Below are 17844 nucleotides of genomic sequence, written 5' to 3'. Positions count from 1 at the left end.
ATTGGTAGCATTATAGTCAGTATTCCGTCCTTAGGATGTCATTGAATGAATCTGGTAACTAATGCCGCCAGAGACATTGAGGTGAGTATTATCGCATCGCCTCCTACAACTGTTTTTTCTTTGTAGCAACGACTATTATCCTTCCTACGTGGTTCGTAAGTATTTTGTTTGGTAGAAGATATAAATTTATCCTGTGATACCTTCTACCACACAGAGTATAAAATTAATCTCGAATGAATCTGGTAACTAATGCCACCAGAGAGGCTGAGGTGAGTATCATCGCATCGCATCCTACAACTTCTTTTGCTTTGTAGCTACGACTATTATCCTTCCTACGTGGCTCGTAAGTATTTTATTTGGTAGAAGATATAAATTTATCCTGTGATACCTTCTATCAAACATAGTATAAAATTAATCTCAAACTTAATCCTGAATATCCCACCTTATTGTTACACCTCGTAAATTTCCCCGCGAATGTACAACGAATAGACTAGCGAGGATACGGGTATATGATGTTTTAATGAGAAGGGAATGACGTTTGACGACCCTAAGTAATATTTCAAAGGCAATGGGAACAAGAGATAGGTTATGCTCCACAATGATTAATTATAGGTTTCGAAGACTCGAAAGTTACATATTTGCACTTTGGCCCAGTTGGTCGTAAAGTGAAATACGGACCGTAAAGTAGTATACGGCGGCCCGTAAACTACCAGGTCGTATTCCAACTCACAAAATTTCAACTTTCTACCAAATGTCTAAATGGTTAAATACGACTCAGAATACGGACCGTAAATTGAAATACGGCCCGTAAACTGCAACCGTAAACCACTATAACTCCAATATACCTTTCTGTTTCTGATATGCTTAAATACGGTCGTGAAGGACGGACCGTAAATCAGAATACGGCCCGTAAACTGGGTTTACGGCCACTGTGCACCCGACTACTGTTCATTAAAAATCAGGTTTTGAGTTATTAAAAAGGACCCTAAGCTCATTTATTCACTTCTCATCTACACGACTCAAGAAGTCTCTAGAACACTCTAAACACTTCATTCACAAGAATTCAAGAGGACCAAAGGAAAATCAAGGTCAATAACATCAAATCCATGAAATCAAGTGTAAGAATCACATCAAAGTTCATCTACACCAAGAAGTTGCAAAGGAAGTGAAATAGGGTTTTGGTATAGAAGCGTATTGCTACTCAAGGCTCGTTCCTACAACATCTAAGGTAAGTTTGATGACCTTCTCATGATGATTGAAGCATTAAAACGTTGAAACACTTGGATTATGGAGGAGTGTAGTAAATGGGTCATAAAAAGGTGAATAGTGCCATAATTGAATGATAGTTGGATTGAATTATGAATGTTGATGTGTTGTGAGTATAAAGATGTTATAAATAACGTGTAGACCATGAAATGGGCGTGATATATAAGAAAATGCGATGATGAGCTAAAACCCATAAATGTGGAGAAATTGGAGAAAAATGGTGGGATGTGGTAGATGTAGATAAGTGACGATTGTTGATGCGATATTGCGAGTGTTGTTATGAATGTTTGGTAGTTGATATAGAATATGGGAAAAGTAGTATAACCAAAGGAAGTTCCGCCCAATTTTCCCAAGAAATAGTAGCGCGTTCTTATAGTCGATTAACTAACGTAAATGTGAACTCTCTTTTGAAGGTAGAAACGCGATATTGAAGGAGAACAAGTGAACGATAGCTTAGCTAAACGTCAAAGGTACGTGAGGCTAGTCCCTTCTTTCTAATGGCATGAATCTTCTAACATGAATTTCCTTCCTCTTCATGAGTTCCTATATTCCGGAAAGCTAAAAGCTTATATCTATGAATGGTAACATAAGATAAGGAATAAGATATGATGATCCTAAAAAAAAAAAGCATGATGATATTTATTGCTTACACTCACCTTATGTGTTAGTTCCCTCAAGGTAAGGCAAAATGTCAATAATTGCTCCATAATGAAATCGGGGGATCACGACCTTACGTCACCCCGATAAAATAAAGTTGTTCATAAGCCTTTTGCATGTATTATGATAAGTATATTATGATGAGCATGCATGATGACGATATAACACCGCGCCTAGTTGGCCGGGCAGTCACCGCTAAGGCGGGCAGCTATACGATACACCATGGCCAAATGGCATGGGCAGACACCACTAGTGGGCGGCATGAGATGATACCCCGGACACGGGAGGCCTGGACACAGGCTAATGTTATGATTATCACACCGATCCGATATGGACGGGCAGCTTATACATTATGCATACATGATATGATTACGAGTATGAGTAAGACAGCTTGGCTTAACTCTTTTATACATGACAGTTAGATATAGATGTTCCATATTGATATTTCCTTTATGTCATTGTTCTACTTCATTGTTTATGCCTCTTATACTCAGTAGAATATTCGTACTAACGTCCGTTTTCTTTGGACGCTTGATCATGCCCACAGGTAGACAGGGAGGAGAACCCGATCCAGACCAGCAGTAGCTGTCAACTGATTGAAAGCACTCCTTTGTTCGGATGTGCTTATGATGATCCTTTTGTGTATATTCGTGTATATGTATTTTTGGGCATGACGGGGTCTTGTCCCGTCTTTATGTTTAGCACTCCAATAGAGGCTCGTAGATGCGCAGTGTGGGTTAGATGGTCTCACGAGATGCTATTATATGTATATATTATTTTGATGGCCGAGAGGCAAATGTATATAAGAGTATTTATGTTTCCATATAAAATATGATTTTCCTATAATTTGAGTATAAAGCTGATAAAAGACCATTAAATGAGCAAGATGAGTAGTAGCACAAGTGGTGCTCGGTGGCTAGCCCCGGGTACCCGTCACAACCCTTAGCTGGGTCGTGACAAAAGTGGTATCAGAGTGGTTCAGTCCTAGGAAGTGTCTACGAACTGTGTCTAGTAGAGTCTTGTTTATGATGTGTTGCGCGCCACATCAATAAACAGGAGGTTACAGGGCATTTAGGAAAAATGACCATCTTTCTTCTCATGAGATCGTGCGATAGAGCCGTGTATAAGATTTAATCCTCCCTAATAGTGCGTTATGATTTCAGAATGCCGCCAAAGAGAAAGACTACAGTCGTCCAGAAGGGCAAGACTACGACAAATAAGCGGGTGGAAAGAGAGCCTCCGATGAATATAGAAGAAGGCGAATCACATAATGAGGCCTTGTCAAACACTTCTTCTACCCCGCCTAATGTGGAAGAGCAAGGAAGAGCTCCAACTCCAATTCCTCCACCGGTTGCTCCGGGTCAACAAATGACCGAGGCCATACATCTATTGACGCAATTGGTTGCCGCTCAGGCACAACGACAAAATGCGAGTTCAAGTGATCGCCCGCAAGTACCAAAGCCCGTGATTTTATGAGCTTAAATCCTCCGGAGTTTTTCGGGTCAAAGCCGGATGAAGACCCGCAAGGTTTCATAGATGACGTGTTGAGGACATTGAAGATTGTCCATGCCTCCGAAACTGAATCCGTGGAGTTGGCATTTTATAGACTCCGAGATGTGGCTGTTTTGTGGTACAACAACTGGATATTATCAAGAGGAGAGAATGCGCCTCCTCCGGTTTGGCAAGAATTCGTGGATGCATTTATTCGTCACTATTTGCTACCCGAGGTCTGCCGGGCTAGATCGGATAGGTTTCTAAATCTGAGGCAAGAAAATATGAGTGCCCGGGAGTATAGCATACAATTTAATTCTTTGGCTAGATATGCCCCGGCTATTGTGGCCGTCATGGGAGATCGGGTACATAGATTTGTAAGTGGCCTAGGGCCACATTTATTCAGAGAGTGTTTGACGGCTTCCTTGCAAGACGGGATGGATATTTCCCGGATACAGGCCCATGCTCAGAATTTAGAGGGGCGCCAACAACCGCCAAGAAGTGACCGCGATAACGAAAGAAGGCAAGGCAAGAGGGCTAGATCTATGGGAGCAGGCAGTGGTTATAGAGGGGGATCAAGGCAGACATATTCTGGTTACTCAGGCCAGTCGGTGACCAGTGCACCTCTCCGATTTGCAGGTAGGAGATTTGATCGTTCCTTCCGCTCAGGACAGAGTTAGAGTTCGAGGACTCCAGATTCCCAGTTCAGGGAACATTATAGTCAGAGGAGACCCCCAGTACCGCGATGCAGCCAGTGCGGTAGATTGCATTCCGGACAATGTCGCCAGGGTTCGGACGCTTGCTATACTTGCGGCCAAGTTGGGCACATGATGAGAGATTGCCCGTCGATGAGTGGTAGAGTTGGAGTTCAGCCCACAGGTTCAGCAGCCGGTTCTTCCTCAGCACGCCCGACAGGACAGATTCCCCAGATGTCAGCAGGCCGAGGCAGAGGTAAAGGGGCAGCATCTACTTCAGGTGCCACTCAGCCCCGTGTGTATGCTTTAGCCGGACGGCAGGATCTTGAGTCCTCCCCGGATGTGGTTACAGGTACATTGTCTATATTCTCTCGTGATGTATATGCGCTGATAGATCCGGGTTCTACTCTTTCTTATATTACTCCATATGTTGCTAGTTGTATTGGGGTAAAACCTGAGCCAATCAAACCCTTTGAGGTGTCTACTCCGGTTGGTGATCCTGTGATAGCAAGACAAGTGTATAAAAATTGTGTAGTTGTGATATGTGATCGCCAGACCACAGCTGATTTGATTGAGTTGTAGATTTTAGATTGCAATGTAATTATGGTTATGGATTGGTTGGCCTCGTGCTACGCTAATGTTGATTGCCGAACGAAAGTGGTTCGATTTCAATTTCCGGGAGAGCCCGTGCTTGAATGGAAGGGTAATGCAGCATCTCCAAAGGGTAGGTTTATTTCCTACCTTAAGGCAAGGAAGATGATAGCCAAGGGTTATATTTATCATTTAGTTCGGGTTCATGACACCGAGTCAAAGCCACCAACTTTCCAATCAGTTCCGGTAGTGAATGAATTTCCGGATGTATTCCAGACGAACTTCCAGGTCTTCCTCCGGAAAGAGAGATTGACTTCGCCATTGATGTGTTGCCGGACACCAAGCCTATTTCTATTCCTCCGTATCGAATGGCTCCGGCAGAATTAAAAGAGCTAAAAGCGCAGTTGAAAGACTTGCTTGAAAAGGGGTTTATTAGACCCAGTTCATCACCGTGGGGAGCACCAGTCTTGTTTGTAAGGAAGAAAGACGGATCTATATGAATGTGTATCGATTATAGGCAGTTGAACAAGGTGACGATAAAGAACAGATATCCTCTTCCGAGTATTGATGATTTGTTTGATCGGCTGCAGGGTGCCAAGTGGTTTTCTAAAATCGACTTGAGGTCGGGTTATCATCAAGTGAGAGTTAGAGAAGCGGATATTCCCAAGACGGCTTTCAGGACAAGATATGGCCATTATGAGTTTCGAGTAATGTCATTTGGGTTGACTAATGCTCCGGCCGTGTTTATGAACTTGATGAACAATGTATTCAGGCCTCTCTTGGACTTATTCGTGATAGTATTTATTGATAATATTCTGGTGTATTCTCGCACGGAATCAGAACATGCAGATCATTTGCGAATTGTTCTTGGCATTCTTCGAGTCCGGGAATTATATGCGAAATTTTCAAAGTGCGAGTTTTGGCTAAATTCTGTGACATTTCTGGGCCATGTTATTTCAAATGATGGCGTTCGAGTCGACACTCAGAAAATTGAAGCTGTGAAGACTTGGCCAAGGCCTACGACGCCTACAGAAGTTCGTAGTTTTCTGGGTTTGGCAGGATCCTATAGAAGATTCGTAGAGGGCTTTTCATCTATTTCAGCCCCATTGACGAAGCTAACCCAGAAGTCAGCCAAATTTCAGTGGAATGATGCTTGTGAACGCAGCTTCCAAGAGTTGAAAGGCAGATTGACCTCAGCTCCGATCTTAACGCTTCCAGAAGGGTCAAATGGCTACGTGGTATATTGTGATGCTTCCGGTGTCGGATTAGGAGGCGTATTGATGCAGCATGGAAAGGTTATTGCATATGCTTCGAGACAATTACGGAAACATGAAAAGAATTATCCGACTCATGATCTCGAATTGGATGCGGTTATTCATGCCTTAAAAATATGGAGGCATTATTTGTACGGGGTGCATGTTAATATCTATACAGATCATAAAAGTCTTCAGTACATTTTCAAGCAAAAGGAGTTGAACCTGCACCAGAGGCGGTGGTTAGAATTATTGAAGGATTATGATGTGAACATATTATACCACCCCGGAAAAGCGAATGTAGTAGCCGATACGCTTAGCCACTGATCAATGGGCAGTTTATGTGAAGTCGATCCGGAAAAGAAAGAGATGGTTCATGAGCTCCACCAATTAGCTAATCTGGGAGTACGTGTGATTGATTCAGGTAATGTGGGGATTAGTATCAATGATCCCACAATTTCATCCTTGGATATGGAGGTGAAAGAACGGCAATATGAAGATCCTAAATTGTGTTGTTACAAAGACACATCTCATGGAAAAGAAAAGTCTTCATTCGAAGTTTCTATGGACGAAGTTCTTAGATACCGAGGCAGGCTATGTGTGCCGAATGTAGCAGAATTGCGCCGACGAATTCTAGAAGAAGCACATTGTTCCCGGTATTCCATTCACCCGGGTGTGACTAAAATGTATCGTGATCTCAGGATGATGTATTAGTGGGATGGCATGAAAAGAAACATAGCCGAATTTGTAGCACAGTGCCCAAATTGCCAGCAAGTAAAAGTTGAACATCAGAAGTCAGGAAGCTTATTGCAAGCAATAGAAATCCCTACTTGGAAATGGGAAGTGATCAACATGGATTTCATCAAGGGATTGCCTCGTTCTCGAGGCAAGTATGATTCGATATGGGTGATTGTGGACAGGCTCACAAAAGCGGCCCATTTTCTTCCAGTTAGAACCACGTACTCAGCAGAAGACTATGCGAGGTTGTATCTCAAGGAAATTGTGCGACTCCATGGTATACCATTATCTATTATAACAGATAGAGGAGCACAGTTTATAGCCAAGTTTTGGAAGTCCTTTCAAGAAGGTCTAGGCACCCAAGTGAAGCTTAGCACGACCTTTCATCCGCAGACTGATGGACAAGCCGAGCGCACTATTCAGACCTTGGAAGATATGCTACGAGCGTGTGTGCTGGATTTCGGTGGAAGTTGGGACGATCATTTACCGCTAATCGAATTTGCATACAATAATAGTTATCATTCCAGCATTCAAATGGCTCCATATGAAGCTTTATATGGAAGGAAATGTAGATCCTCAATCGGATGGTTTGAAACAGGAGAAGCACAATTAATAGGCCCCGAATTGATTCAACAAGCAGTTGAAAAAGTCAAGGTCATCCGAGACCGATTGTTAACAGCCCAAAGTCGCCAAAAGTCTTATGCGGACAATCGCCGCCGAGACTTGGAATTTCAGGTTGATGATTGGGTATTTTTGAAAGTGTCGCCAATGAAAGGAGTGATGAGATTTGGTAAAAGAGGGAAGCTAAGTCCTAGATACATTGGACCCTATAGAATTATCCGCAAGGTGGGTCATGTAGCCTATGAATTGGACTTACCCTCGGAGCTTGAATCAGTCTATCCAGTCTTTCACGTTTCGATGCTCCGAAAGTGTATTGGAGATCCCACAAAGATTGTCCCGATAGATGATGTGCAAGTGACAGAAAGGCTAACCTATGAAGAGGTGCCTATTACTATTTTAGACAGGCAAGTGCGAAGACTCCGAAATAAATAGGTAGCTTCAGTTAAAGTCTTATGGCGAAACAACAATCGGGAAGAAATGACTTGGGAGGCAGAAGAGAAGATGAAGTTCAAGTACCCGTATTTATTCCAACCCCCAGAGGAGATTAAAGATGAAACGCCAACGATATGAGGTATGTATGCTTATTTTTCATGCTTTTGGTCGTGTGTGGCCATAGATATGTCGATGTTGTGATGTAGCCCTGTGAGGCGATGATATTATGGGTTGTTGTGGCAGGTTGGTAGTGCCAAGTTACAGGCGAAAATCTGGCAAAATTTTCATAGAATCCCGAGTGTTTAACATTCGAGGACGAATGTTCCAAAAGGGGGGAAGAATGTTACACCTCATAAATTTCCCCGCGAATGTACAACGAATAGACTAGCGAAGGATACGGGTATATGATGCTTTAATGAGAAGGGAATGACGTTTGACGACCCTAAGTAAGATTTCAAAGGCCATGGGAACAAGAGATAGGTTATGCTCCACAATGATTAATTATAGGTTTCGAAGACTCGAAAGTTACAGATTTGTATTTTGGCCCAGTTGGTCGTAAAGTGAAATACGGACCGTAAAGTAGTATACGGCCCGTAAACCACCAGGTCGTATTCCAACTCACAAAATTTCAATTTTCTGCCAAATGTCTAAATGGTTAAATACGACTCAGAATACGGACCGTAAATTGAAATACGGCCCGTAAACTGCAATCGTAAACCACCATAACTCCAATATACCTTTCTGTTTCTGATATGCTTAAATACGGTCGTGAAGGACGGACCGTAAATCAGAATACGGCCCGTAAACTGGGTTTAAGGCCACTGTGCACCCGACTACTGTTTATTAAAAAATAGGTTTTGAGTTATTAAAAGGGACCCTAAGCTCATTTATTCACTTCTCATCTACACGACTCAAGAAGTCTCTAGAACACTCTAAACACTTCATTCACAAGAATTCAAGAGGACCAAAGGAAAATCAAGGTCAATAACATCAAATCCATGAAATCAAGTGTAAGAATCACATCAAAGTTCATCTACACCAAGAAGTTGCAAAGGAAGTGAAATAAGGTTTTGATATAGAAGAGTATTGCTACTCAAGGCTCGTTCCTACAACATCTAAGGTAAGTTTGATGACCTTCTCATGATGATTGAAGCATTAAAACGTTGAAACACTTGGATTATGGAGGAGTGTAGTAAATGGGTCATAAAAATGTGAATAGTGCCATAATTGAATGATGGTTGGATTGAATTATGAATGTTGATGTGTTGTGAGTATAAAGATGTTATAAATAACGTGTAGACCATGAAATGGAAGTGATATATAAGAAAATGCGATGATGAGATAAAACCCATAAATGTGGAGAAATTGGAGAAAAATGGTGGGATGTGGTAGATGTAGATAAGTGACGATTGTTGATGCGATATTGCGAGTGTTGTTATGAATGTTTGGTAGTTGATATAGAATTTGGGAAAAGTAGTATAACCAAAGGAAGTGCCGCCCAATTTTCCCTAGAAATAGTAGCGCGTTCTTATAGTCGATTAACTAACGTAAATGCGAACTCTCTTTTGAAGGTAGAAACGCGATATTGAAGAAGAACAAGCGAACGATAGCTTAGCTAAACGTCAAAGGTACGTTAGGCTAGTCCCTTCTTTCTAATGGCATGAATCTTCTAGCATGAATTTCTTTCCTCTTCATGAGTTCCTATATTCCGGAAAGCTAAAAGCTTATATCTATGAATGGTAACATAAGATAAGGAATAGGATATGATGTGTCACGACCCAGCCCCGTGGGCCGCGACTGGTGCCCTACTTGGACACCCAGACAGACATACAAGCCAAATCGTCAGATTAAGGCTTAACTCAAATTTCTTATTCATCATCTTAAACAAAAGTGAAAATAAATAATATCTTAAGCGGTCGCGTATACAGAATATCATATCAAATCAAAAGGGTCGGCGGAATACACATCGCCGTACATATACACATATACAAATACACAGGCCATTTTGGTCGTATCCAAATCTGATAGGTTGGCAGAATGTACATCGCCAGATACATATACGTGTGCAGACAAATGGGCCGTTTTGGCCATACTAGCAAACGGGACTGCACTAAAACGCAGATCATGCACAAACAAACACACACGTGACCCATGACCCACATATATGACTACAGGCCTCTACAAACCATATCGGAATCATATGACGGGACAGGGCCCCGCCGTACCCCTGAATATACACATACATATACATGGCAGAAAAGTATGTACCAAAAGATGGGCTCCGGGACAAGGGAGCACTCCAGAGTAGCAGAACAAGTAACCTAGACCGCCAGATCTCTTACACGAGCGTCTGTACCTGCGGGCATGAAACGCAGCCCCCCCGAAGAAAGGGGGTCAGTACGGAATATGTACTGAGTATGTAAGGCATAAAGTACAACGGAAAAATCATAACCGGAACAAGGATTCCAGAAGTCAAGTATCAAAATCAAGAACTACTGTACCTGTGTCTCACGGAGCAGAATTAAACATTTTTATATCATATACCGTACCCGGCCCACCCTAGGACTCGGTGAGTGAAAATCATGTCATCGTACTTTCATATCATCATGCATGCATATACATATACATATGCATATACCTATACATATGCATACCGTACCCGGCCCTCTAGTGGGGGACTTGGTGAATGTAGTCATGTCGTACCCGGCCCGTTAAGGGACTCGGTAAATGTAATCATGTCGTACCCGGCCCGTTAAGGGACTCGGTAAATGTAATCATATCGTACCCGGCCCGTAAGGGACTCAGTAAATGTAAGCATATCGTACCCGGCCTGTTAGGGACTCGGTAAATATAGCCATATCGTACCCGGCCCATTAAGGGACTCGGTAATCAAATCGTGTGCACATATATCGTACCCGGCCCATTAGGGGGGACTCGGTAATCAAAATCATATCATATCATCATGTCGTATCATTTCATCAAACGTGCTATCATACTTACAGAATCCTTTTAGAACATTTTCCATGAAGGTTAGAGACATTAAGTCTTACCGAATTCTTTTAGAAACACAATTCTCTTACTCATCTCATTACTTAATCATATCATAGGCTCGACCATGTCAGGCATACTTATATCAGAGTTGGAACACTCCTATCGAATCACTTATAACGGACTATCTGTATCAGGATGGTCAAATCAGAATATTCGTATCGGAGTTTCTAGATGCTTATTTCGGAGGATGCATACGAATCACAGCAACTTGAAACAGTAGCCAACGTTTTCCTTAGTTATTGTACGGAAATGAGTCAACTAGGACAACATAATTAAGTTTCGAGGATTGTGGGCCCACCTCGGGTCAAGTCGAGGTGGCGTACACAAATTGCATACATTAGGCTTTATAAAATCACTTACGAAGATCTTAGCGTCATTCGGTTCCATTTGGGCGAATTATAGATGTTTGCACAATTGATTCATCAATATATGCCAAACTTAGTTCAATTCTATTGATTGAAAAAGGGGCAAGTTCAAACTCGGATTTCTAAGAATAGGGTCGCCCCCGAGGCTCGTATCCAAGCCTAATAGGTCTAAGACATGCCAAAAGAAGGAAAAGTGAAGCCTTACATACCTTTCGCGCTTCTTACGCTTGCCCAAACTCAAATCCCGTTTCCTTCAAAATCTACAATTGGTCACAATTACCAAATATTAATTATAAGCCCTTAGGAATTAAATCTTAAGTTAACACCTTTCTACAGAAATTTGGGCAGCATCTCCCCTGTTTATATGCCTAGCCCGAATTTTTAATTCAACAGCCAACAACACAACAACAATACCAACATCAATAATATCCTTTTCCATATCAACATATTCCATAAAACAGCCCACACGATGTTTTCCAACTTTCCACAACTAATTAACTCAGTATACATTTATTTAATCGCGTCTTCTTCGTAAATAAACTAGTATTAGCACAAATAGGAAGAGATTCATACCTTTATCCTTTTAATATTGCTGTATCTTCACCTTTTCGCTAATTTTTTTTGGCCACCACACGCCTGCCATTAGGGTTGTTCACAGTTTTGGTTAAAACCAAAACCAAACCGAAAATTTAACCAAACCGAATAAAATAACCGACATTTGGTTTAGTTTGGTTTGGTTTGGTTTTAAATTTGAAAAACCGATAATATTTGGTTTGGTTATGGTTATAGTAAAAAATAACCGAACCAAACCGATAATTATATACATAAAATTTATAATTATTTATATGTATAATATTAGCTTTTCATAAATAATTAAAGATATTTTATACCTTTTAATTATTAATTTAATTTTGATCTACTTATTTTTAAGGCCCATGTCTTAAAAGAATATGTCCAACAATCCAAGCCCAACTCTAATAAGTCGTAAGCATAAGGGTTGTTTGTATTTTGAAACCTCTGTTTGACTTGTTCTTTTGAATCTAAACTGCGTTGCAAGTTTGGTCCATCTGATTTGCCAACAGCGTGTCTTTCCCTCAATATGCAGCAAAGTTCACCCTTGTGGGCTATGAGGAAAAAAGAGTTTCATAAGAAATTTGAAGAATGTAGAGAGAGAATATTTGAATTGTCACGGCTAGTCATAAACCGAAAAACCGAACCAAACCGAACCAAACCGACAATAACCAAACCGGTGGTTATTATTTTACTTGGTTTGGTTATGGTTTTAGACATTTAAAAACCGACTAAATTGGTTTGGTTATGGTTTTAACCAATAACCGACCCAAACCGAACCATAAACACCCTTACCTGTCATATGATTCTGCAGTGAAAACTATACGCTATCCGGACTGGAATTGGGAAATTATACCTGGTTTGGGCTAAAATTTGGTGGTAGAAAGTTGAGGAATTTTCTGGGATTTTTGGGGGGTTTTTCGTGGGTTTCCAACTGAAAATGAGGGGGTTTCCCCCTTTTTATTACGTTTTGGAAGCAGACAGAAGCAGCTGGAAAATTGTTCAAAAATACGGGATATAACATGATGATCCTAAAAAAAAAAAGCATGATGATATTTATTGCTTACACTCACCTTATGTGTTAGTTCCCTCAAGGTGAGGCAGAAAGTCAATAATTGCTCCATAATGAAATCAAGGGATCACGATCTTACGTCACCCCGATAAAATAAAGTTGTTCATAAGCCTTTTGCATGTATTATGATAAGTATATTATGATGAGCATGCATGATGACGATATAACACCGCGCCTAGTTGGCCGGGCAGTCACCGCTAAGGCGGGCAGCTATACGATACACCATGGCCAAATGGCATGGGCAGACACCACTAGTGGGCGGCATGAGATGATACCCTGGACACGGGAGGCCTAGACACAGGCTAATGTTATGATTATTATACCGATCCGATATGGGCGGGCAGCTTATACATTATGCATACATGATATGATGACGAGTATGAGTAAGACAGCATGGCTTAACTCTTTTATACATGACAGTTAGATATAGATGTTCCATATTGATATTTCCTTTATGTCATTGTTCTACTTCATTGTCTATGCCTCTTATACTCAGTATAATATTCGTACTGACGTCCGTTTTCTTTGGACGCTTGATCATGCCCACAGGTAGATAGAGAGGAGAACCCGATCCAGACCAGCAGTAGCTGTCAGCTGATTGAAAGCACTCCTTTGTTCGGAGGTGCTTATGATGATCCTTTTGTGTATATTCATGTATATGTAATTTTGGGCATGATGGGGTTTTGTCCCGTCCTTATGTTTAGCACTCCAGTAGAGGCTCGTAGATGCGCAGTGTGGGTTAGATGGTCTCACGAGATGCTATTATATGTATATATATTATTTTGATGGCCGAGAGGCAAATGTATATAAGAGTATTTATGTTTCCATATAAAATATGATTTTCCTATAATTTGAGTATAAAGCTGATAAAAGATCATTAAATGAGCAAGATGAGTAGTAGCATGAGTGGTGCTCGGTGGCTAGCCCCGGGTACCCGTCACGGCCCTTAGCTGGGTCGTGACACTTATCCCAACAACCTTGGTATTATATTATTTATCCTAACACCTAGGTGGGATAAATTAGTCTAAGGATAATTATTCTAGAACTATCATCTGGAGATAACTTAATCTGCGTACCAAACGACCCAAACACTTGAGGCATCGTATAAGTAGGGATTATTAATGTAAGAATCAGCGATGTAAAAATAATTTATTATTGATTGTTTGGTTTATTGTATAGAATTATTATACGCTGTATATTTCAATTTTTTTATTTTTAATAAAATAAAATATGGGTTACTACTTGGAGGGTTATTTTTGTAATTTAGTTATTTTAATTCATGTGTTATTAATTTCCGCATTCATATTGAACATTTTATCACACATAAGAAAATCAATAAAATGTGACATGACATGCCAACTAGGAGAGAGAAGGTTTTGCAGTGTTTAGTATTTTTTAGGAAAATAGTGATAGTTGAGTGATATTATTTTTCTAAAAGAAACAAAAATGATATTAATAGGCAATAGTCAAAACATGGGTAAACTTTCAAGGAATTAATTCTAATTTGAACTTATAAAGATTTAAACTCCGTGGAGTTTAAACTCAAGGACTCATTCCCTAAGTTTGTGATTCTATAATTAGAAACTCAAGAATTTTGTCTTTGAGTTCGAATCCTTGAATTCGTGGTTTTACAACTGAGAACTAAGGATTCTATTTATGAGTTGGAACTCTAGCATAATACTTGTCAAAGTGAAAACTCAAAGAAAGAGTCATGGTTCATGGTTCTACATCTAAGAACATAAGGATTCTCTCCTTGAGTTCGAACTCAAGGAAATATACCTAGAGTTCATAGTTTTACAATTGAGAACTCAAGGATTCGGTCTCTATCATATTGTGTTGAAATTTCACTAGTCAAAATTTTAAATTCTAGCACCGTATGTTGGACTTTTTTCATGTTTCAGCCAGAGATATTTTTATTTAGATTTGATCTCCGACTTAAAAAGTGGATATTTCTCAATTATATTTTATATAACCGTTAAATTTTATAGGCATCCCCAATACTGATTATTCCACCAATTTTTTTTTTATTTCTAGAAGAATCACAAATTTACTTCTATGTTTAACTTGGACTAATCCCTTAAAAAACCCTAAGCTCTCTCATCTTGCCTCTTTCTTTTGAGACCATCAAGATTTAGGGCAGCCATGGCTGCCAACATCTCTCCCCAGCCTTTGGCTGTGTGAGAGCCTCCCCAAAACACTACAAACAACACTACAAACACCAACACTAACCCTATTCATGCCGATAGATTGAATCAAACAAAATCAACTGTTAACCTTTCTCAAAGTAGTTTGATACCTATTGAAGTTGTTCATGGAATTCCTACTTTAATTTACGTTGGATGAACGACAAGCTTTCACTAGGGAGGAGGGAATTCATCAAGCCATCGTGGTTAAACTATCCATGGGATCACCAGATTTTCCAACTTTAAGATTGATTTTGCCTAAGTTCCTCTACATTAAGGGACATTGTCTAGTCAGGTTTCTTTCTCAAAGACAACTTCTTATTCGTATGGATCAATATGATGATTTTGTGGCTTCATTATTAAGAGGCGTGAATTATGTCATGCACTACGGCAAAGAGCATCAAATTAGGATTTTCCCATGGACTATTGGATTCAACCCTAAGGAGGAGACTTCACGTGCGGCAGTATGGATTTCGTTTCCAAACCTATCGACTGATTTGTTTGCTAAGAAATCTTTGCTTTCCATTGCTTCAGTAGTCGGGAAACCTATTACTGTGGATAAGGTCATGCAAGTGAGATCAATACCTAGCACGGCTAGGGTTAGGGTGATCCTTGACTTATTGGACAAACATTCAGATCGTATTCAACTTCAAAGTGTGGACAAAGTTTCGAGCAGAATTATTGATGAGTTTCAAGAGGTCGTGTATGATAATTTGCCTCAATATTGCACCCATTGTAAGCACCAAGGTCATGATGAAAAAAAGTGTCGATTGTTAATTGGAAAAAACATAGTGGTTCAAAAAGAAGATGTTGCGGCAATGGAGATTGAGGGAGCTTTGGTTGAGAAATTGCAAGGAGATGCACGTGATTATCTAAACGCTTAAAAGCAACAACAAAAGATAGCTAACATAGGAGATATTCCAGTAGGTCGAGCATTGGCTAGGGTGTTCGAAAACATAGCTGAAAGCTCAAGGGTTAGAAAGGAAGATGCTCTAGATTTGCGTCCTAATCCGAAAAGGAATGAGGGTATTCCGTCGAGTAATAGTAAAACAGAGGTAGTCGATTCTCTTAGTGGCAATGAAAATCAGGAGGTTTTGGTTGGAAAGGTGCAAGAGGTGGTGCAACCGGCCAAAATCAGCAAGTTGCCTAGTTTTGGTGATATGGGTGTTGCAGTTTGGAGTTCGACGGTTTCCAAGAAAGCTATGGATTTGAACAATGCTAGAGATGATGCTGAAAGTGAAGGATGGATAGTGGTCTCACGCAAACAATCTATTAGTCCTCAAATTGTCAAAGAACTTAATGTGACAAAGGAACAAGGCATTGCAACAAAGCACATTGTGTGTCCTAACACTTTTGAGGCTCTTTCAGGTAGAGATGAGCACCAATCTGGTTCGGGATGTTCTAACCATTAGATTGCGCATTCGGAATTGGAAAACATGCTAATGCAACAACAAGTTACAAGTTTGGTTTGTCCCGTCCCCGTCTTGAAGCCGTTGATAGTCACATTGAACACTTCGGTGTTTGAGATCCCTACTCAGTATATGGAGTTATTTTGTGAGCAACATGATGACTCTGGGCAGCAAGTAATGCCCATAGGGAATGACCAAGATGTGGATAAGATTGTGAAGAGTTGGGCGGACATAATGTAGGAGGAAGGGCAGGTTTCATCCCCTTCAATGCGTAGCAAGTAGAGTCCAGTAGCCTTGGCATTTGTACCAAGCCATGCAATGGTTCTTCCATCTTTAGCCGCAGGTCAGCTTGTGGCTCAAATGAGTGCACCTTTGAATGTAAGTGTTCCAAATATCCAATTGACCCCTACAAATGTTCTTCATGCTTTAGTATCACACGATATAGAAAATTTGAATGCTATGGGTAATCCTATTATAAGGAAGCCTATTGGAATTATGGCCAAGAGGTATGCGCCAAGAGCTTTAGTGGAAGATCCATTGGAAGCTTTTGATTGTGATTTGGGCTTTGACATATTTGATAAAGAAGATGAGAATGAAATATTTGATTAATCCTTGGCTAAGGTGGCTAGTGATAGAGATATTTCACCTAGGCAGCAAAGGAGAGGATTCAAGACAAAGAAGACTCATGGAAGAAAACATAGTTGGGATGGTAAAGTGTCTGAGGAGGTTGTTCTAAGGCAATTGCCAATGAGAGTGGCAAAACAGAAGGAGACAAGGCTAAACTACATCAACAAGGTCCAATAGATCCAAGAAGATTTGAAGAAGTATCAACAGATTTTGAAGTTGTTGGAGGAAGAAGACAATGTGAAGAATCAGATTTTTATCCTGGCTACTGCTCCTTGAAGAATTCACAATTCTGAAAAAACAAGGGTCTGGCTCTACATTCTTGCTTATTTTAATATTTCACTATTTAAGTATTATCATTTATAATATCGTCATAAAGTGTGTTATAAACTCTGTTATGATCATAGAATATTTAGTGTTTTCTTCTTATTATTTTTTACACGCATGTTAGTTAGTAAAGGTTTTTTACACCTCAATAAGATTAATAAGGTAAGACCTAGCCCCCTTGCTTGTACTTTTCCTTTGAGTTTCACTTTTATTATATAAATAAAAAACTAGCCCTAGGCACCTCGCCTAGTGGATTTGCTTTAAAAAAATAAAAAATAAAAAGACTAATCCCTTGGCATTATAGGCTAAACTATTATTTTTTTGCAGACTGATTACCTTGGTCTAAATAAGAAAGTGGGCTTCTTTTGGGGTGGTCTTTAAATTTTACCCATCATAGTTGAAATCTTTAAATTTTGCCTTTCGGCTAAAACCCATGAGTTCTAGGTTCGAACCCCCACTCAGACAAAAATTTTTAAAAAAAATCGCAAGGCAGAGTTTA

At 40.2% G+C, this 17844-nt stretch overlaps 1 protein-coding gene across 1 annotated transcript; it reads left to right on the top strand.

Moving 5' to 3' along the window:
- The first annotated feature begins 15203 nt into the window (after positions 1-15203).
- Positions 15204-16397, top strand: LOC132628875 (uncharacterized). Its single transcript, XM_060344631.1, has 2 exons — positions 15204-15849; positions 15913-16397. The coding sequence occupies exons 1-2, from the start codon at positions 15204-15206 to the stop codon at positions 16395-16397; spliced, it is 1131 nt and encodes a 376-aa protein (XP_060200614.1).
- The last annotated feature ends 1447 nt before the right edge of the window (positions 16398-17844 follow it).

The sequence above is a fragment of the Lycium barbarum genome, chromosome 2 (genome assembly GCF_019175385.1).
Source record: "Lycium barbarum isolate Lr01 chromosome 2, ASM1917538v2, whole genome shotgun sequence".
Lineage (NCBI taxonomy): Eukaryota > Viridiplantae > Streptophyta > Magnoliopsida > Solanales > Solanaceae > Lycium > Lycium barbarum.
The sequence above is the reverse complement of the archived record's forward strand: the minus strand, read 5'-3'. Positions and strand labels throughout refer to the sequence as shown.